This window comes from Struthio camelus, chromosome 12 (assembly GCF_040807025.1).
Source record: "Struthio camelus isolate bStrCam1 chromosome 12, bStrCam1.hap1, whole genome shotgun sequence".
Lineage (NCBI taxonomy): Eukaryota > Metazoa > Chordata > Aves > Struthioniformes > Struthionidae > Struthio > Struthio camelus.
This window is the reverse complement of record NC_090953.1, coordinates 21,479,070-21,502,273: the sequence shown is the minus strand read 5'-3', so window position 1 is coordinate 21,502,273 and position 23,204 is coordinate 21,479,070. Positions and strand designations below refer to the sequence as shown.

Below are 23,204 nucleotides of genomic sequence, written 5' to 3'. Positions count from 1 at the left end.
AACTTGTGCACTAAAAAAATGATTAGAGCTGCAAGATGAGTTTATGTCTGATTATTGTATGAATGACATTGATTATCTAAAGAGGCTGTTTTTCTCTGCTTGTTTACAGGTTGCATGGCAGATACCATGAAATGGCACCAAATGTTGTGCCCATGGACTATACAAAGGACCCAGATGTTAAACTACCTATGCAGCTTATAATAAACATGCCTGAGCTAAAGGTATCACTTCTGACTGCTTACGAACTATATCTTGCTAAGCTCTGTAGCTTGTCTCTCAAGGTTTTGTCAAAGTGAGTTTGGTACCACAAGGCAAAATGGCATGCTAAGGTTCTCCCCTTCCCCTTACTGTTCTAGGGCAAAACCAGCCACAGAAACGAGAAAATATTTAGGTAGATGTCTCTCTTGCAGAGATGGAATCAGAAGTTAAAGGAAATGTGCAGGAAATTAAATTGAGTTTAACGCACTTTCCACTCTGTATGTACAAATCCTTTTGAAGCCAGTAGGATGTGTGTGTGAATAGCTGGTTAGAAATTGTAAGTTCTTATCTCAGTATGTTGGTAAGGAATTTGCTGGTGGCATGCAGAACACTGCTGTCACAAATAAAGATTTTCACTGGCTTTTTGTCAGCTGCAAGAGCACTGAAATATTGATTTTTTTCCTGAATGATAGGGAGCTTTCATTTTTTATGGAGTCACTACGTGATTGGTAATGGTGACACAATCCATGAGGTTATGAAAGAGAGAAGCAGTTGGCATAGAACAATGAGAAAGAGCAAAAATTAACACAGTATTTCTGTTTTGTATTTTTATCAGATCAACAATTGAATATCATTTTAACAGGATAATATATATTTTTAGCATTTATTTTTGAAGCTTTTTATTGAATTGTGCTGTCTTTGGTCTCTTGTCTATTTTTTCATGTAAGCAAATATTGTCGAGATCTTTTAATTGCTATCATGCAGAAACAACTATTTGTTCACTGTGTTAGTTGTATGAAGTATTAATAAGCTGCTTTTTAAGACCAATGCCATAAAACCCCTGTAATTCATGGTCTTGCATTTCATTTTAGTGGTTTAGAAATTCTTCCTTGTTTTAGTAAGATATCTAGCATTTGGAAAAATACAAGCATAGACAGTACTTTAGAAATTCAGTCGTGGGTTTTTTTTTTGTTTTTTTTTTAAGTCAACGTAAAGTGAAGGACACTAGATTTCAAGTAAAAGTTCACAGAACTCCTTGTTCTTTTAGTACCGTATTTAGTACATGTTTGATTCTGGGGCAAAATTGTATATTGAACAAGAAGCACATTTCACTTTAAAGAATCTATTCCTTCAGACGTATTTGACTATTTTTCACAAATGGAAACATAAGAGGTTTTCATCCCATAAGGACTTAATTAAACAGAAGATCACTGGAAAAACTTTCAGCCTTCAGTCATGCCTGTGATTTACCAGATGCCTACAATACAGCTTAGAAATTTGGATTTCTGAAGAAAGTGATAAATTGATTTAGGGGTTCTTTGCACTAAGCATGAATTCTCTAGCAAAATCCTAATAAATATTTATACTTTCTTTCTAATGATGAGCTGGCCCTGTAATAGGTAGTAGATAAAAATGACGTAGCCAGCTTTCGGATTTAATTCCAAAAAAAAAAAATTTTTTTTAATTTTATAAATAAAATGCAAGGAAAACTTAAGACATCATTAATTCTATCATAAATGCCATTGCCATCAACACAGCACATCTATATTAAATTATTAAAGATTTTTAATAGCTGAATATTTTGGTAGGGCTGTTTTGCTAGTCACCTTCCTTAATAATATTACATAGTGTAAGAATATAGTTAGTGTATCCCTCAGTACTGTTTAAGTAGTTACAGAATTGAAACCTATGATATAAGTTGTTCCTAGAATTTACAAAACTGGTTCTTTCATCAGTTGAGAGCTATTCAGCCTCTTACCTCCCAGAGCCACATAACCCAGCCCTAACTAGAATCCAGCCCCAAGGTGTTTTCCTGTCAGGTATATGCATGTTCCAAGTCTGTGTCCTTGACTGCCAGGGGTATTCCTTTAATTCCTCTCCTCTACAGCTCACAAAGTTGACCTTCCTAGCTCACCTCTAATAATAAAATGAATGACATGTAATAAATCATATACATACCATAGTTCCAAAAAAAATTCATGTCTTATCCCATTATGTTACACAGTATGAAGTACGAGTAGAATATGAAAGACGTGTGATTCAAGGTTTATATACAGTTTTAATACTGGAAGCATTCCAGAAACCATTATTTTTCAGCAATATTATATGAAAAGCATTGAAATGTCTATGAAAGAACCTATATAAGTTACATATCTGTTTAATTGAGGGGAAAAAAAGTACGTCCAGAGGGATATTCATAGAGCTTTAAAATAGGCGGTATAAAGATTCCCCCTGAAATATTCTCTTCATTTCATTTTGATTTGCATGTAATATTGTATTATATGCTAAGCATTGAGCTTATAAATATTTCATAGAAATTTTACGTAACACAAATGTCTACATACATTTTTCTTATACAAATGAATAGATTAGGCAAGAAAAATTATTAATACTTTTCAAAAATGCCATCTATTTTAGCTACCTCAGATTGGGTCCAATTTAGATGTTGCAACCAAGATATTCAAACTTATGTCTTAATCTAATTTTAGATAACTACGTAGCATCTAAATCAGTAGCCTGAGAAAAGTTCCTAGCGTAAGCAAACCCAATAAATTCCCTAGGCTGTGTACTCAAGTATGATGCTAAATTACTCAATGGAGCTAAAAGTTGGGAATTGGAAAGCTTGCTGTAAGCCTTCTTTTTGCTACCTACCAGATCATGGGATAGGATGACTGATGCAAACAGATGAATAGAGAACAGCTATGCACTACTTCCCACAAGGGCAGGAGGTACTGAATGAAAGTATCCGACAGACAGGTGACATAACGCATAAATATATTGTGGAACTTACTGCCTCAAAATTTGCTGGAAGAGACAGCGTTAATGTCTTCAGAAATGGCTTAAGTACTTTTTTAGAGCAGAATTCCACACATCATTATTAAGGTGTATGACCTAGATGTAAGTTCTTACTCAGGCAGTCCATAAACTATCTGTAACACTAATCCTGGAGTATATACTAGGAGAAGGATCACTGTGATATCTCCTTCTCTCTCTCTCTCTCTTCCCCCTCCTACTGCTCTCTCTACCTGCCAGTGGTCCCGGGTAGAGTTAGGCTGGTGGGCTGGATGGGCAGATAGTTACGATAGTTCCCATATTCTGTATTTTTTTCTTAGAAGCGATCTCTAGACTGGTTGAATTTGTTATTAATACCCTAGTGAGATATTTCTGAGATGATTTAATTAAAAGACCTGCTCTTAGCAGTTACTGTGAATTAGTCATTTAATTCTTAGCCACTAGTACAGTACAAAGAAGTTTTATCTTGAAATAGGGATATTTGCCTGACTTCCTGAAGTGCTGTCATGTTAGATGAGCAACTGTATATACAAATCCCAAATAGTGTTGTGTGGGATACAGTAGAACAAAAATGACTGCTTGTCTTATCTATATGAATATAAAGTAAAATAAACTAATAAGTTCATTGAGCAGCTGAGAGGATAAAATAGAATGTACTTCACATTGAGTCTAAATATAATCTGGGTATATCTTAAAGTATCCTAATTTTGTTCAGTCATCTGCTATTTTAGCATATGCTAAGATACTGAATTTTAATCTTTGTGATAAAATGCATCATTGTTTCGGGTGTTTCAGTTACTCTTACCCGTCCGTTGCTGTAAGCAGTTTTATATCTCTTGGATGTGTTATGTCTGTACCTCATTCATTGCTATAGCATCTTAAGTGCTTGTACTGGAACTTTCGGTGTGGAGAATTAGTACACCTTAAGTTTTATGTTGTTATGAAACCAGAATCTCCAGGATATTGGTAATGACATATGAAACTGTGGTTTGATCATGGGCCTCTAAAGAGTTTAGCTGCCATGTGGCTGGCTGATGGTTGCTTGGGGGGAAATTAAGTCAGGCTGATTTCAGCCTTCATTCAGAAAAGAGAGAGAGAAATGATAATCACACATGTTCTTTTTGACCTCAGTGATGCAGGATCAGACGCTTAAGGAAGAGCTCATTCAATGAGAGCCTTAGAGACAGAGGACTACTATGGTTACAAGATAGCATGATACTTGTCATCTCTCAACTGAGGTGTAAACAAGTTTTATACTGAACCATGATTAGATTTTGAAATACAAGAGCATATCTCACTACCTTAGAAAACTTAGGTAGCAATGGTAATGGGCTTTTTAGAGTTGTGATTGTGTCTTTAAAGTGGATCAGAATCATTCTTCTTGTATCACAGTCTGTGAGGCTTTCTGGTCCTGCTTTTGAAGATGTCTTCAGGGAAATGGAACTTGACTTTATGAAAGTAGCATGACAAAATTCAGTGTCCAAATTTTGCAATAGTTTCCTCCCAAGTTTCGTGAGGTTGTGAAAGACCTTTTGCACTTCAGGAACTGAGGTTCTAACAGTTTGTAGAGAGAGAGAGCGCCTTCAGTAGCTACTGAGCTTGTTTCCAGTAAAATATTAGTTAAAGGAGGAGACTAAATTCTTCTCCCTCACTCCCCAAAGTCTTTTCAAAAAATTGACACCAAAAGATTTTAAAACGTTATCTAGGATCTTAGTCATAAACCTGAACCAATCTTGGCCATAGAGCATTTTGCTATTTCCTGCACAGATAGATAGAATAAAAACTTATTCCTTTCCCCAAGAGACTGTATTCTAAGAAATCATGGTTGTAACTTTAGCTAAGAAAAAAAGTCCTTAACCTTTGCAATTTGCCCAGACTCCACTGAATAAATCATTATTTTGTTTTGTTTCTTCAGTGAATTTTCATCAAGGTGAAGACAAAGCTAACATTTGAGTCTCAAAATAGAAACAAGCAAACTAAATGTCTATTGAGTTCTAACAAAATTAGTGATAATTTCAATGCACCTGGCTTTTTTCATATACACATTATGTTTCTAGTTACTGGCAATGTTGAGCTCAATGCCACTGCAAATTCTGACAAATGGATAGAATCAATAATGCACTTTTCTAAATTAGATTCTGCTACTATAAAGAAAGATCTTTACCCCACATTTTAATGCTTTGAGCCAGGATAAATTTAAATGTGATTTCTGTGTTTCAGAGAAAGTTTTCTGATGGCTGCCAATTCTAATTGACAGTGAATCATTCAGTAATTCATGATTCTTGAAAACTGAAAGTTGAGACCAGAAATAAAGAAGGGGCAGATACTTTAAGCGGAGTAAGTCCACTATTACACTGAAGTTAACAGAGCTAGTTTACCCTATCTGTTTCATTGCAATCTCTGCTCTCTGATTTTGGGAGTGTTGATTACCCAGGCAAAACTCTAGTATATCAGTGGGGGTGGGAGGGGGGGAGAGTTGTGGGGTTGTTTGTGTGTTGGGGGGGGGGGAGGGGAGAGGTTTTAAGAAAAGTGATTTCACTCGCATTATCACTCCCAACTCCACATAGCTAGCCTGAGCACAGTGATCATATATGATCTTTAAGAGTGGGTGGGTGGTCATCTTCTTCCTGATGCGTATATCCCTAATGGTCAGGCTCTTTAGGCTGGTGTATGGCCTGTCTCTGGTTACTGTAGTGTAGCAGTCTGTGTGTCAGGAGTAGGTCATAAAAGGACTTTTTAAAGGGGAAGCATTTTTGTTTCATTCACTTTACAGTCTGTTGCTTTCCTTTTTTGGCTCATGCAGTAACTTCATTGATCCTCACAGGCCTTGTCATTAGCTGCAGTGTGAAATAAGGTAGTTCATAAATCCACGCACTAGTGAAACAGAATGACCAGCAGGTGCAGGAATCCATCAGCAGATGGAAAGGACATGCAGGGAACAGTGAATTGATGACAAATTTTAGCATTAATGTTAGGACCCTACTTTTGGTGAATTTAAACATAAATACATATAAGTCAATTCAAAATAAAATAAAAACGCTTACTGCAATTTTATGTAGATGAAATTTTAGAAGTCATTTTTAATAATTTGGTGCACTGGTGCCAAATCATGATCTGTCTCCATCTGCAAAGCTTTCCATGTAATGGACCATGACAGCTGCGAGCAAGTTGAAGTTGATTATTTTCCCCCCAGCCTCAGCTAGTCTACTCCTGCAGCTCTTCCCAACTTCCTTGTCTCTAAATCCTTCTAGCAGTTCCTAGTTATGATGAGATGCTTGACCCCTTTCAGTCCACTCTTCTGACTTCCCTGAAACTCCTGTTTTAATTGATTCTCTTGATCAACCATATGCCCTTGAAGTGCAATAAGTGAGGGCTCAAAATCTGTGCCTGTGAATCCAAGTGAACTCCAAGTCTATACCTGCCTGATGGTCTTTACCAGCATTATCTGCACTTTCCCACTGCAGTTAGTGATTCAGTTTTTCTTAAAATGCCTTGTGTTCCCATGATATGGTATTGTGTTCTATATGTTTATCAATTTCATAGGCAACCAATGACCATCCACCTGCATGAAGCCTGGATCAACTGTATCTACAATAGTTACCAAAATTGAAATTCGGTGCTGTTACGTTTCTCATTAAAAATTTTAAGAGCTTTAATAAGCATACATAGGTAGACATGGTCATCTTTGAAGATACAAAAATATCAATATAGCTGTATCTTAGCCTCAGTTTGTGCAGAGCTTCCTTATTTAGCACCCCGTAGCCACTGCAGAGGAGTTTTGTTGAGATGACTAGAATCAACTAAATACCAATAAAATTTGTGTTACTGATAGAAATATTTTTGAAATATGCTTTTATCTACTCCACGGATAATGGAAGTCAGTTGCTGTTGCATTTCTTACACTTTCATTCCAAAGCACCAGCTGCTCCTATAGAGATCTGTATGGATGTCTGGTAATGAACATTTTAGTCATTTCTGTGTGAATCTTTGTCTAATACAGTTCCATTTCTATTTCTTAGAAACAGAAATTCCTTAACCTTCCTTAAATTTGAGGAAGGTTTGTTTCTGAGTAATTCTGACCAAGTCCTGATTAAAAAAAATCTAAAAGGATCCTTACTTCCAGTGGTCTTCAAAGCAGACTGCTTTGTGCATTTGAATAGCTCCACTAATGTCAGTGGGAGCTGACGTGCAAATACAAAAGAGGAAATGATCACCAAATTTCTGTGGATGTAAATCTGAATCATTTTTTGTAATGACTACTGGACCTCTCCAGCTGAATTATCTTGACCTAATGAGAATTCTTGTTACTGCTTTAAACGTAACCTTTCATTTCCAAAGTGCGATCAGCTCATAGTAATAGGATACAGCGCTCTAAATTAATTGATCAAGCTTCAAGATGACTACCAGATAGATACAGTAAAGGAGAAAACAGTGCTTTGCTAGAATCAGTGATGGAAATTAGAGAATGGGGGAAAGTATAACAAATGACATGACAAGATTTAACTGCGATGTCAGGAAAAGAGCCTGTATTTACATATTCTTAGTGACCTAATGGATGTGATTTATCGTAATGTGTCCTAGGTCTGCATGTCAGAATATATGCCATAACATCTTCAAAAATGTGTAAAATGTTATCTGAGAGGAGAAAGTGATGGTTAGAAAGATTCATGGCACATTTAGGAAGGACTGGTTATCTCAAGCCACTACAGCAGCAGCCTGCAAAACAGCAGAATTTTTGGCTGTAACAATTATTTATTATTTCTGTCTTTCCTCTCATTTTTATTGTGAGAGGACAGAAAAAGGCTTTTTACAAGACAAATGTAGGTGTCCAGTTTTAAAAGGATTTTTTTAAAAAATAATTAGTGCTTTAAAGGAAAACAGTCTAGGGGGGAACAGGATCATTTTCCCCTTTAATCCCTTTCCCCATGACTTTTTCTTTAAATATAATGGAACCCTAATCTGTGCTCTCTAGAGTAGAGGTAATGAAATTACAGAAAGGATGTGAAAAGTATCTGTGAAGGTAAGATAATACTTTCCATTGTAGAAGCCACAGATATACTGCCTGAAGACACATAATATGAGAAAGTTAAAGGGAAGAAATCAATATGAGGAAAGATTTTATTTTTCACTTAGGTTTTAGAGATCCATTTGGCAAAGAGTTGCTTAAGTAGTATGCTTAGGTCCATTTAATTTATTGTGGACTTATCTGTATTTTCAAGGTCTGTGGCATGTCAGATAGATGATTCATCTTATGCTAGAGCAATATGCTTATTCAGTCAGTGAGGTCATGACTTGCACTTGTAATGCCGAAAGTGCTTAGTTTGATATTCCCTACTGATATGGATATTTGCATCTGTGCAGTCTGTTTGTTACAGAGTACTACCTCTAACGTATCAGTTTACAACTGTTACCATAAGACTTAGTTCTGATGAAGTTTATTCAGAAGAAAGCAATTTAGCATTTTGGAAATCAGAAAGGAAAAGCATTTCTGATATGTTCTCTAGTCTGATATTTAGCATTCCCTAATAACCACGGTCAAACTTTGTTGTAAGTTTAACAGACGCACACATTCTTTATTGCGCCTTGAGGGGAAAAAAGTGGGCCTTTTTCATACGTTTCAGCCCAGCTAAATACTGCTTTGCCTTGGTGCTAAGCTGACAAATTGGAACAACAGAATCAGTTATTTTCCACTGAGCGAGTATGTGTATTCATTCCACAAGCATATGCCCAAGCACTCGAGTCAGATACTTCTAGCCTTAGCAGTACCCACAGAAGCATATTTGCTATACCTCCTCTACAAATCATGCACATGATGTGAGGGATCATTGCATATTCCTTCACAATGACTTTCAGTCATCTGGCTAATTCTAGAGTGTTATTTCTCATGCTGTGACTCTTGACTGCTGTGAGCCTGCTGCTTCTTTGAGGCCTGCCATCTTTTCATTTCAGGAGAGCCCTTTTTCTGTACTATATTTAATTTTGTTTTTCTTTGGCCTGTTTTTATCTCCATCTAAAGAGTGAGTCAAGCTCACGTATTAAGCTCAGAACAAAGTGAGGTCATTAATGGCCTCATACCTTTGAGGCCATTGATACCTTTAGGCACGCTCCCTACTGTGGAATTCAGTTACCAAATCCTACAGTGGAATTTGAATTTGGTATTGACTACCCTAATGGGTTATCATTTGAGCCTGTGATTCTGTGGTCTCTACTTCACCTGGTGATTCTGTGGTCTCTACTTCACCTGTCCATTAAAACAGCCTTAATGCTAGCCCATATCTCAGCCAGAAGAGTTGGAGAGATCTAGGCATTAAAGCAGACTTTCTTCTGGGACACGATTGTACTATAATCTCTGATTAAGGTTACTTTTTGATTCTTATATGTCTCAGGAAGTTATATTTCCAATATCTGTTTCTCAGATCTCACTAATCCTCAAAAGACTGACATGCACACTTACAGGGTTTGTCATTATCCAGGTATTTGTCTTTTGGCAGACTCCAACTAATTTCTACCATGGGAGTAGTCCTAGAGTGCAAACTGCAAGGCCCAAAGGCATCTCATTAGATAGTTGATGTATCCTGAGTCTATGATAGCGTTAAATAGAAACCTCCTTATAGAATCACGTATGCTCTTTGAGAATGTAAATGGCCTTTATAACTTCTGAGAAAAAGTGTCTCAAAGTTCCAACTTGCAAGGCTACGGAGGTCTGTTTTTATATTTGCCAAATGTACGTAGGTGTGGGATAGCCTTGATGATTCAGTCTTCCAGGCCTTATACCCAAGTGTCTAACCCCTGTAGTGTCTAACTACAGGGGTAGTAGGTAGGCACTGCATAGTAGTGTCTAACGCTGTAGTTGCATCCTGGAACTAGACACTTCAGGGAGTCATCTATAATGTGAATCTACATATGATCAGTCACTTAAAGCAGAAAGGAGATCCGCTTTCCAGCAACTGAATGTTCTCTGAAATTGGTGTCCACATGGACAATCACACTCCACATTCCTCTTAGAGCAATTGTGCTGTTGTATGTTATGCTTGTCTTTTAATAGGGGTCCTTAAAAATTAAAAGGAGCCGAAAATGGTGTGGTGTGCTGTGCTGTGCTCCTGTGTAGTGGATAACTGCCATGTACAGGAGGCGGTGTGGGGGGGGGCATACTTAGTGCACATTACTAAGGTTAAAAAACTCCTATCTGACCATTTATGCCATATGCTATGACCAATGGGCATATGTGCAACCTATCACAAAGACCATTGAATTACTAGGGAATTATTCTTTCTTTTTTGTTGGAATTTAGCTAAAATTCTTTAGAGTAACTTAGATCACAAAATTTGGATTTGTGTGGAATTTAAGTTCTGCCAGGCTGTATCCTCAAAAACAGTAAGTCAGTGGAGTTCTGCTGTTTAACATGAGCCAGAAAACTTAGGCACAGGATTTTTATTTAAAATAAATAAAAATAAAATGTCTCATCCAAGTTTGCTCATGTTCGTTTTCCATTTCCCTTGTAACTTTGAAGATTTTTTTGTAATTTAGAACTATTATTTGAGGTTATAACAAAAGGCATCTGAAGTGTTATTTCCATGTGGGTGACAAGTTCCATTATGCTTCCAAGTTCCCCCTATGATTTCAGGTGGACGTCTGTATCTTCAGCTCTTGTTGTAAGCTGCTGCACACCATTAAACGGTTGTTGAATTTCACTTCAAAGGCAGCTGCATATTAGTAGTAAGTGGCCTAACTCTTGTAAGGTACTTTATGTTCCTTTAAGATGAAGAATGCTATATAAATATAAAAAAACCTATCTATTCATGTTACTCTGCTTTGCACATGCTGCTTGTACTTGTTAGCCTCTAGGAGTATACAGAAAATACTGTGGTCTACAGATAAATATGTGTACTGTGTATCGATTATCAAGAAAATTCAAGTAAACTGAAAAATAACATTTTTGTGGCCATTTACCTCTCAAATACAGTTGTTTTAAGAAATCTCATTTTAAATTTTATTTAATACAATTGGGTGGTGTTACTTAGTGTGTTACTTAGTTTATTAAATTTCCAGACAGAGCTGAACTGAGATGGATATGTGATTAAAATGCAAATTTTCACAGCATTACTTTGTTTAAAGAGAAATGCATCGCTGTATGCATATTGAGAATAACCAGTATGATGTGCAGCTACCGAAACTGGTTGTAGTTACAGGAGTTCAACGTCTTAATCTGTGTTTGTGGCTTCAGATGAGATTTGTAGAATAGGTTTGGTGAGATACTGCTCACTGTCTGAATAATGCACGTATCTTTTATTCACACTCAACTGAATAGAGTTGATTTTGTTAGGTTGATAGATGCAGCTACAAATTCATCGTTATTGTATATAGCTATGGGAAAGAAATTGTTACTATAAAAATGTTTGTCTTGGACTCCAAAGCAGTAAAGCAGCTTTTCTCGTGCTTGTAAGTTGTGCGTTTATGGCTTTGGAATATTGTCTTATTCAGAGTGGCCTTGTCACCAAAGGTTTGTAGGGTGCTAGAATAGAATATCAGGATCGTCTCCTGTGGAGAAGAAATTTTGCTTAAAACTGTGGGATTTGTAGTCAATTGAACCAAAGGTTGGATGCTGAAGCATATCAGAGAGAAGATGAAAAAGCCTCTACAAGATTCTACTGGAATGTGATTCTGTGTCCTCCACGAATAGCCAAGGTTAAGTGTGCCTGCCTTATGTTCTTATGATCTTTCTTATGTTGTTTTTTATAACTGTCTACTTTCTTGGCATCATGTCTTTGTGTGGCAAGACAAACTCTTCCACTTCTACTAATATTCTAACAAGGAAGAGTAGAAAGAACTACAGCTGGAGTCGTAACAGATCAATCAATAGCAGGTGTGGGATCAAATCACCTTGTTCAGCCTCTCCTCATATCTTTAAAAACAGATGTAAGCATTATGTATAATAATTTTAGCTTAAGCTGGTGATTATGCCGTGATGAGTCAGCAAGTTAAGGCACTTTTGCCATAAGAGTGGAGTTTTCAATGTCTGCCATACAGTGAAAGCCAGAGGAGGAGGTCAGCATAGCAACCTTACTAATAATATGGATACCAATATTTAACTGTCATTTAATGAAATGACGTTTCTCTTGTTTACATGGGTCAAAACTATCTATTGGCAAACAGAGAACAGTATTTCACAAGTGACAAGAGAAGGAACTTCTGAAACTGGAGTCAATCTTACAGCCCTCCTTGTGGTAAGGAGATGCTACAAAATGGTATTATGGTTGATATCTTCAGAGAAATTATTTGGCACACAACAGTGGTGTGTGTGGGACGTGATGGACAGTGATATATTTCATAAGACCGTACAGAAGAACATCTCCTAATCCTCCTAACTGTGTCAGTCTGACAACCTATCAGGGACCAGTTATATGCAAATGATCTTCACGCTCATAGTAACTTTAACCTAACATTAATGGAGCACATGTTCCACACAGAGGAAACGAGGCCACCACCAGTTTATAGAGAAGAGTAACAACAGAGCTGAGAAAAACTGGGCTAGAAGTGGTACTGTACTGCAGCATGTGCTACTCACGCTTTGTGCCAGAGCATACGAATGTAACATTTTTGATGTATGGGTTGGGGGGGGGGGGAGGGAGGGAAGTTGCCTTCAAAAGGCTGTCTTCAAAGCGCCATCCAGGGAATTAAATGTTCTTAATTATGATGAGGGAGTCAGCCATTTTATTGATGTTCCAAATGCATAAAAAATCAAATTTTTTTCTTCTTAATCTGCTTTTCACAGGAGAATCCCTTCAAGGAAAGGATTGTTGAATCTTTCTCGGAAGATGGAGAAGGGAGCCTCAGCTTCAATGATTTTGTGGACATGTTCTCTGTGCTCAGTGAAATGGCTCCCAGAGAGCTTAAAGCAATCTATGCCTTCAAGATCTATGGTAGAGTACTGGGATGCAGAAGCTAAATGGCTCTATTAATTTATGTTAACTTTAGTATAAGAGGAAGCTTTGTTACATGGTCAGCTGCGTTTTTAAAGAAAATCAAAGAAGAGCCCTTCTTACTTTAAGAACTGAATTCTTCATTCTGGTCCAGCCCACAGGATACTGGTTTAATTTTAAGCTTACTTTGTACTGTGAAGAGTGTGATCAAAGTGCTATCATGTTAAACATAGTTTTTGAGGTTGCTTCTACAAATATAGGCAGAAGGACAAACTAAAAGATACATATTTGTAGTGAGTCCACAGTATAGCTAGAGAGGCAATTCACACTTTCTGAGTGGATATCCTGTTTTTTGTTTTTTTATTCCCCTTCCATCCCCTTTTGCAACCTAGCAAAAGTTCTAGCATCATGGGAAACAAAAGCTCAATCTGGCAAAGCACTAAATGCCTTCACTTTTTCTTGATTTCTTACTGCAAAGAAAGGAATTTGCTAATACTGATATCTAAGAAAGTATGTTGTCTTATGATTTGCACGTTTCCTAGGCTTTTTACTGAGCTGCCCTGTCTTGTGGGATCTAAGCAAATGTTATAATATTTGTCATCAATATTTTAATTTGCCAGAAAAATTCAATGCGAAGTGCTTCTAGAGAATGCAGATGTTGACCAAGCAATTTGAACTTCAGAGGAAATGCTCTATCTCTGGTTAAAATTAGAATTTCTCTGAAGTTAAATCCAAGCTTTGCTTGCATCCTGCTGTGGAAAAGCAAATGCTATAGAAAGGGTGAACAGTGTTACTATTGTTCCTAAGATTTCAGGGAATAAGGTCAAAAGTTAATGGGGCTTGTTAACTACTCTTTTGTGCACCATTTTGTTTGAAATAAACGCATCCGAGTTGTTGGTGATCTTTTCATTGGTTGTTTTACTGTTTAGATTTTAACACAGATAACTTCATTTGTAAATCAGACCTGGAAAAAACCCTCAATAAGCTGACCCGAGAAGAGCTAACAGCAGAAGAAATCACGCTAGTTTGTGAGAAAGTGATAGAAGAAGCTGATATGGATGGTGATGGGAAATTAGGATTTGCAGATTTTGAAAACATGATTTCCAAAGCACCGGACTTTCTCAGGTATAAGAATTTATCTTTAAAAGATTCTCTGTTTGCGTATTTTTCAGGTATTGTTTTAGGATATCCACTGTGTGTACTGTAATATAAGAAGCAGCTGACATAAGTACATAACCCAGAGAACTAGAGGATGATTTCTTACCCTGACTCAATTTACTTTTCTAGAGTGTGTTCCAGTTGTCTCCTAATTTGAAGATTAAGAGCTCAGTGACTTTTAATCATCTCCCCTACCTGTGTGATTTCTTTAGGAAATTTTTTCATCTACTAGAAGCTCAAAATTATATTATTCTGCAGCCTTTAGCAAGGATCTGTGCTATCTGACAAGGGACCTGTCCTATGCTTTGGGATTTTTTTTGCAAGATTTCAGATGTTCAGTGTCATGGCAGATTTAAGTTCCTTTTTTCTCCCCTTAATGGAAAATATCTAATATAGTGAATATAACTTTATTAGCAAAGGTTACATGGATTATTTGAATTTGCCTAAAATATTGCATAGATCTTACAAATACACATGGAAGTACATTGATCATTTGTCCTGAAAGGCGAAATTTAGAGGCCATTTCAGCAGTATGGTTCATGCCAGTAGCAGAATATCAATTAAAATAATTACTGCAATCTTTCTTGGATTGGCAGTTAATCTAGTTTGTTTTTTTTTCATTTTTAGTAAATGATTTCTTTTGATTTTTATTGCTGAGTTTCTTCCTAATCCTCTCAACACAAAACCCAGTTATCTTAAGGCAGAATTTTTCTTACGTGTTTCATATTTTAAAAGACCTTTTAAAACCGACACAGATTTTCATTTTTACACGTTAATAAAATATTCTACAAAAACTTATAGTTCAGACTGTGACTTATGTAATACAAGGATAGATCCTCTTTAAGAAATTACACTAAACCAGCCAACAAAGAAAGATAGTCCCAGACTGGGAGCTCACATTTGAATCCAGAATCCACTGGGAGAACAGGCTGAAACTAAAACCTGGATCTGACTTCTCCCCAGACTTGCTGAATTCTGTAGTCTGGGTCATGTATATCTAATAGTAAATGCCTTTTGCTAACTGTCCCTCCCCCCGCCCCCCCAAAATCTTTATTCATACACTTGGTTTTAAAGTTGGTAGTGTTGCAGTTTGTCTAGTGATAATTGATAATAACAGACAAGTTCTAACGTCTGGGAAGATGAATAATGCAAGAATTGTTGGGACTGCAAGCAGGTGTACAGTATGATAACAAGTTGTTTCAGGAGGCATGTTTGGAAATAGATTCTAGTTTCTGTAGATTTGTGTCTCTTGATTAGCTGGCTGAAACCTAAGAAGGAATTTTAATTCAAGTTTTGTTGCAGTTATAGCACTAGTCTTATCTTACCTGTGTAGGTTTTCTGGTGTCTGATGAGGTGTGGAAATACTTTGTAGCCTTTCTGTCAGATGGAATACTTAGACTCTCCTCTTTACACAGCTGCATGAAACATGTAGAAACTTAATTATCTTTCAGTCAAATGTTGTTGTACTCTTCCAAACGATTCAGAAGTTACTGGGAAAGAGGATTAAAAATTCAGAGTGATTGAATAAATTTTATTTCCATAGGAAATAAGGCTAAAATTAAGGTACAATTAAGATAGATCAAAATTTGTACTGCTAATCTTAATGCTAATGGTAATTTACAGCTTTTAAGGGTCCTGCAGAACACAGAGCAGTTTCATGTTATTTCTTCAATAAATGAAATCTCTGAGGAAAGTCATATTGTAACAGAATGATTCCACTAATAAAATGTGGGGATCTGCTTCCTGTGAACCCTGGGAAGCATCAGCTGAAGAGTCTTGTTGACTAAGAATCAACTCAAGAAGAGATGCTATAGAGTTAATATGAATGTTTTTTATATGTTAGAAGCATATCAGGCGTTTCTTGCCTTGTCGAGTGTATTAACTCTAGCCCATTTGGAACAAAGTGCGTATTGTCATTATGGAGAGGCTCGACTGAGTAGGTACTCTAATTTTTGATTTACATATATTTCTAGGTAGAAAAATATTTTCTTTATATCATTCTCCATATAGAAGCTGCTGCGGTCAGTAGAGTTTCCTTTAATCAAGGTGAAGGCTGCACTGTGCCTACAAATCTTGCAGAGAGCACAGATCAAGTGTGAAGAATCGAAGACAGCCCTGAAGACTCAGCATAAGCTGTAGTTTCAAAGGTTGCCGGTGCTATGACTGACTTTACTGCTGTGCTGCAGAGGCTCACAAACTGCTGACTGAGAACTCCAAGCTGAAGCTGCTATGTAATTCAATCATTTCCTGAGAAAGTAGCAGAGGGGAATATTCGCCACGGCAGCCACTGGAACAACTGCCGTAATTATTTTTCTTTTCTGAGCTTGTGCTGTTTTGGGAAGCTGAGGAACTAACAAGCGGAAAGACCTGAAGTGCTTGGTATGCAACAGGACAAGAAGATGAGTAGGTAGAGGGATGACATGAAAGGTAAACAGTTTGTTATAGATTAGGTAAAGAGAAAACAGGGAGGGATCACTGACAGTACTGATTCCTCAAAGAAATAGGCTACAAATATTAGAAGACTGATCGTCCAGTTACTTGGCTTAACCTGATATACTTTGATCCCTGCCTGTGGCATGGTAAACTTGTGTTATCGAGATATCCCCTTAATGTACAAGGGAATGATGTGTATATTTAAGGCAGACTCTTTCCATCTCTGACTTCAGGGCAAATGATGGCATCTCTCTCTTTTCTGGGTCTTGATTAGTTGGGCCACAGGCTTTGACTCTGAAGTCCTCAGGCTTAAGAGCTCCAGATGAGACATGATCTAAAGAAGGGTTTTCTTCCACCTTCTAGCTGAAACACTGGTTTAGAGCTTCTGACTGTTCAACCCAGCAACGTGTTTTTTAACCTTGAAAGCTATATTTTAAAATGAGGGTGTAAATGCCAAAAGTCTGAGAGCTGAGAAAAGAATGTGTGCTTTCTGCAACTTGTTTTTTCCTTCAACCAGAATTAACAGCTGCAGGAAAGGAACATGACAAGGTCATGAGACTACTTTTATCCAAACCAGCTTGTATGGAAGACTTGATGCATCTCCCCTATTGCTTTTTATTGTTCCTTTTCTCTGTAAAGGTATTTGTTAAGAGTATTCTTAATCATATTCTTGCTAAATGCTCTGCATCGTAGGGTGTCCTCTCATAGTCTGAGCCATTTATTCTCCTTTTTGAGATACCATGCAAATGCTGCATTTTAAAAGGAAATAATGATTTAACGTTTGGAATAGGATCTGTTGAATCTTAATGCCACAACAGGTACACCAAGGACGTACTGGGCACTGAACTAGATCAGTGCTCTCTGGTAGTTCTCTCAGAATCAAAGCTAATGCCTGCCAGTATGTGACAGTTTGGGACAAGTTTTTAGTTACTCTAGCTGATCTCTCACCATGTCGTTTTTGATCATTCACAAGTCAGCTGTGAGCAACATAGTGAGTGTCTTCTACAGAGGCTTTGCTGCTGTTCTTCCTCCTACAGAGTACACCTGGCTAGTTTGGAGGGTAAATGCAGCCAGTATTCAGCCCTTTAGCTTCTTTCCTAGTACATCTGAATTGCTGGTGGCTAGGGAACTTAGGACCCTGTCTTGTTTGTGGAGTGGGGCAGTTGTATACAGTCCTTTGCTCAAACTGAGTTCTAAAGTTATAATCAAATGCTAAAATCTTTTACAAGTTACCATTAGAAATCATTGTGTTAAAGTTGCATCTACAAATGCCAAGTGGCTCCTATATGTAATGCTGAAGTACAAGAGAGAGAGTAATTTCACTTAAGTATTGCCTTCATTTTCCTAACTTAAAATCCAGTTGCTTATTGATTGGTTTCAGGTATATCATAGCAGTCTTGGCCACATTAACTATTCATTTGATGAAGCAATGTTTCCTTTTATCTTGACTTTATCTCCAGCTCCATGTACAGCCATTGGTTCTCTTACTTCTATGTCTTCAGCTGTAATGGCCCTCTTAAGCCTTAACCATAGGCTGGATGCAACTGTATTCAAGCTAGGCTGTGCAGTTTTACCATGTACTATAATACAGAACATGCAAACCACAGGAAGTGAGTGTCCTAACAGTGGGTCAAGACCCCTATATGCCAGTGATAAACTGAAGTATCTTAATATGTAAAAAGATATGAAAGCATATTTTCATGTCAGTAAAATTGTCCTTTTTGGAATCTTGAGCAGATGCATGAAAGAAATACCTACCCCTCAATGTCCAGATACAGCCATAATTTCATTTAGTTTTGTATATCTCCACTTTTTGTAGCCGGCTAGATGCATTCCAAATTTTAATTTCAAGAATGCCTAAGTTTTCAGATGCTTGGCAGGTCTGAAAGTCAGACATCAAGGAACAATAGCAGTGGATACTTTTGAGAATGATTGCCAATGAGCAATCAAACATACTGGGCAGCTGTAGTTTTCAGAGACTTTGTCTTGAAGCTACGGGCAATCAACGTTTCTGAATATCTTATTCTAGAATACCACACTGGGACCTAGTATCTGATCCTTTTGAAATGTTGACTAGTTTACATACCTCAGCTGCCTTATTGGCCATAAAGGTTTTCTCATTGTGTTCTTTAGCCTTTCGCGCCACCAAAAGCCACTTCAAGTCGTAAGAGTAGGTAGGAAGCTTAGGATACAAGGCACTTCAGTTTTATCCCTGGCTCTGCCATTGCTTCAGCAGGTGATCTCTGATAAGCCATATAACATTTCTCCCTCCCTTTGCTCTGTAACGTGGGAATGGTGCTCCCCTGACTTCTGACAAACGCTTGAGAACTTTTATTGTAGGAACTGTACAGCTATAAAATCTCGTTATTGTTAAAATTACTAAGGAGGCATATTTACTTTACCTTTGAAGGACACAGTGCTATAACAATGTATATTCCTTTTTTGAAGCACTTGCTACATAAGCTCAATATGTGCTTTTATAAGCTGGCATGCTATTATGCATACTTAGTACATACAGCAGGCATTCATTTTGGCACGATGATCCAGGCTTTGACCTAGTATGAGCTGAAGTTCATCTACTGCACTTTGAGTGATTTTTTTCTTATCTCATCATTTGTTTCTCAAACCTTTATTTAATGATCCTGTGTAGGCTTAATCTTCTACAGACAGCCTTTGCAAGCTTTGTACTTCTGTCAAACAAATGAAGATGCAGTGAAGTCTGTTCCTCAATTTGCGCTGCTGCTGTTGAGGTTTTTTTTTGTTTTTTTTTTTTTTTTAAAAGACCAAAAGAAAATTCTGCTAATTGTTGATCAGGGCTGAAGATATACACATTGTTGACTGTTATCCCAGAAGTTTCAGTAAGCTGTAAACGAGAGTGACAGTTGCTAGTTCAGAAAATTTGATCACACGAGGCTTATTTCACTCAAAATTCTTATCGTTAAGAAGCTACTTGAAGTTTAATAGAAACATTAGCACTCTGAACTGGCACTAGCTAAGTGTTCTGTTCTACAAGACTGGTTATGTTTTCCACAGGAAATTGTTTTATAAATCATCCTGGAAGTGTAAGTTTATTTGAAGGCCTGAGGGTGAAGCATACTGTAACAACTTGAAGTGGAATTTGAGAAGAAAATGTCATTAGTAACACCTGGAAGCTGCCAAAACTAGATGGGGAAACAATTGATTAAACAAAAAGCTGTCATCACTGGGGGTGCACTGTTCCTGAAACCTTCATGGGCCTTCACCCACAGAACAGTTGACATCTGGATTGCAGTCCTACCTGAAGCTGAAGTAATAGAAGCTATGTCATGGGAAACATGCATCCTGTAAGACCTGTCCCAAAATGCAGATTATCTAGTTCCTAAGGACTAAAATTAAACCTAGTGAAAAATTAGCAAGATCTGCATTTGCTCTGCAGATGACTAGTAATCATAAATGCACTGTCCAACCATGGTTTTTAACTGTCTTTAAGGATGTGAGACCTGAGATCATTCAGAATTTTCAATGTCAGTGGTTTATCTATATTCTACCTGCTATGATACAAACTAAAAAAGGAGTCACTGTTCTTCTTGTTTATATTCTATTAAAGAAGGATTCAAGGCTCAGTATCCATTCCTGGTGTCTAGGTTTAGCTCAGTGTAAAGACTGAAGCCATTTACCAATTTGTGATCTGAATTCATCAAACCAGATCTTTGCTTGAGACCCTCTTTCCTCTGCTAAATTGCATTTTTACATATGCTGTTATCAATATCTCATTATCATGTTGTGGAATAAATTATTTTGTATGAAAGAAATATTATTGGTCTTAAAATGACTCTGAATTTGTGCACTTATACCGGTCTATAATGCAATCTTCCTTTTTGCAAGGAAGCATTCTGACTTAACCAGCCTTGCCACCCATGTATGTATATGGATATACATCTCAATGTGTAATCAAAATTGAAGTCCTTTTAATTATAATTTCTAATTCACAGTCCAGTAGTTTACACCTAGGGATTGTGCATTGCAGGAACACTAGGAACTCAATTTTGATAAAATATAAAGACACTCTGAAAAATGAAGTCCTAAATCACTACTTTTTTTGTGAAAGTGCAGATACGCTACTTTTGTGCTAAAAGACCAGAAAGTTACTTTAGTTGTATTTTTAAGTTGGTATCACCATCCTGTATCTGCTGATCATTCTAACAAAAGGTAAGGAAACCACAAGACTACTAGTAGATGCATCCTTTTCTTCTTGCAACACCAACGTCTTTGACTGAACAGTTACTGTAAGGTCTTCAATAAAAAATAAAAAGTCACACTTCCAGAATAGTGACTTGCAATAATATTCTGAAAGCCTTTTTTAAATCATAGCACACTTCTTTCAAAGTAGCTTCACTGTTTTTTCAGATATTGGCATTTGACGCATCGTTTAAGCAGGGGAATTAACCTGTGGAGGATTGAGAAAAACCTTACTGGATTATTCAATCACAATTAGTACAGTTGTTCTACATGAAGTCCAAGTTTAGGAGTACACTCGCTGGTTCTGTTCATGCTCTGCCTATGCCTGACCTGAGGAGCCTTACTGCTAGGAACCTGGACATATAGCTGGAGCAAGTGCTGGCCTTAATCACTTTTTTAGAGTTTTCTTGGTGTTATTATTAAGTAAATATCATATCGCCAGTGTTTAGAAGAAACACTGAGAGAATATCCCAGTCACAAACCAAGCAGAGATCCATCAAAACAGTAATAAGTTCCAAATGAAACTCTGCCATACAACTCTCCATGTTGGGTGCAGGCCTGAGGATTAACTGGCCTCCTTCTTGAGGGGACCTGCCTATCCCTTAACATTAGGAATCCTTGCATTTGGAGTAGTTCAGTCTTCTGAAAGTAACTTCATGTGAAGGTGTAACTTTATGTGAAGAATTGCCCTTCTGACACACTCTGAAACTAGAACAAGGAACTATCTACTGCAGGATTTTTGCGGGTGAAATGACATGACTGGATTTCAAAAGTAATGGAGTGGTTTTATTATCAATTTATCAATGTTTTTACCAAAAACCTAGTATGATTATAAGTTGAAAATATTTTTCTCTTCTGACAGATCAGAAGCTTTATAGTAAATCCACAATTTTAAGTATTAGGTTTGCTTCTTTGTTAAGTAAAAACTTTCAAAATGAGAAATATATTTTAAAAAGAGCCACTGTTCATCCCTACATCATTCTGATGAAAATATGCTTCAGGTTTTTTCACCTTTTTCTGAAACATTCTTACTGGGATAAAGGACAACATAGAACAGAAATTCTGGTTCATTACCCAGAACCTTTCTTTGTATGCTATAAGGAGAATATTGTGCATAATGATGAGTGTATTTTTATCTCTTAATCTTTTTTTCCTTTGCAGTACTTTCCACATAAGAATCTGAAGATGTTTCTGTGAGCCAGTGTTATCAGAAACGACTTGCCAGTCCAGCCTTTCTGAATCTCAGGCACTTTGGAGGCTCTTGTCCTCTATCATGGCTTCTTAGAACTCAGCAAAAAATACTGAAATAATTCTAGTCCGTCAAGAGTCAGAAACATCATTTGATCTGCGAGACATTTGGAACAGTGATGTTTTTAGCTCCACTGCTGCCCAAGCACTATGGCAAAGATGGTTGGTTCTTGGGTTGTGGGGTTATTTTTTCCACAGGCAGAACCAGAATATTATTAAAGGTATTTCCACATGGTTTTTACATTTATGAATACTTAATACTACTCTTAAAAGCAAAAAAAAAAAAAAAAAAAAAAAAAAGAATTGACAGAAAGTTTAGCTTTGGTGACTTTTTCCAACAGATTTCGAAAGAAAGCAAGGGCCTTAAATAATGAGATGCCTCTATCACTGTGTTATACAGCTGGGGATCTTGCATGGAAATAATCTTAGGTGAAAGAACTGCAGTCAAGATCAAGTTCCCAGTGTTGAAGACAACCACATCCCAGGTTTGCTTTTCAGTCAGTGAAATGGCAGTTGCTGGGTTTGGTGCTTACCTTCAACCAATACTTTATGGAGTGTCATGTCCTTATGAAACTTGAAGTAGTTGCCTTTTGTATATGATTCGCATACATGATTCATTCTTTCCTAAGAAACTTTAAACTGTGTCCCTACTTTCAAAGGAGGTCTTGCCTTTTTCTCATACTCTGGGCTGATAAAGTTGGATGGAAGAATATGATCATCTATAACCCATGAAGAAATTAAAGAAGCACAGCACTACTACTAAGGACATAAAAAGACCTTTCCTTTCTAAATCAGCTATGCAATCTTTCCCATAAAATGCATGAATGCAGCTCTGTATTTCTCTTCCCTCTCCAGCTGGAAAACAGCTGCATCTTTTTGTTTTTAATTCCAGTATTGATTAGGTACTGGGGCCTGAAGACAATCATATATGTATTACTGTTCTAACAGTCAATAGAAGGGCTCTGTCACTTACATGGCTTCTGTATCAAAGTCATCACAATTAAAACTTTTGATGGATTTTATCTTGCTCTGAGAATTTTTGTGCTGAGCTTGTGTTAATTTCCTTTCTGGTCATTATTCCAGTTACTATAATGTTAAATCTTTCAAAGGCTGAACAGTGTTACCCTTATTGAAATACTTGTTAAAGCAGAGAAATTAATCTTTTACCATTTCTGTAGGGATGATGATGTTTATCTACTCTGGAACCTCTAAAGTATGGTAAGCTTGCAGTGTAGC

At 37.1% G+C, this 23,204-nt stretch overlaps 1 protein-coding gene across 15 annotated transcripts in view; it reads left to right on the top strand.

Annotated features, from left to right (window-relative positions):
• The window catches only part of CIB2 (calcium and integrin binding family member 2), a 64,221-nt gene extending 41,231 nt beyond the window's left edge, over positions 1–22,990 (top strand). For 8 of the 15 annotated variants that reach the window (XM_068958088.1, XM_068958083.1, XM_068958091.1 and 5 more), the window contains 4 exons: positions 110–221; positions 12,764–12,911; positions 13,841–14,036; positions 21,882–22,990. In XM_068958088.1, the coding sequence (XP_068814189.1) occupies positions 132–221; positions 12,764–12,911; positions 13,841–14,036; positions 21,882–21,903 (456 nt within the window). In that variant the 5' untranslated portion in view covers positions 110–131 and the 3' untranslated portion in view covers positions 21,904–22,990. The other 7 variants (XM_068958087.1, XM_068958084.1, XM_068958076.1 and 4 more) reach the window with 2 other exon arrangements.
• The last annotated feature ends 214 nt before the right edge of the window (positions 22,991–23,204 follow it).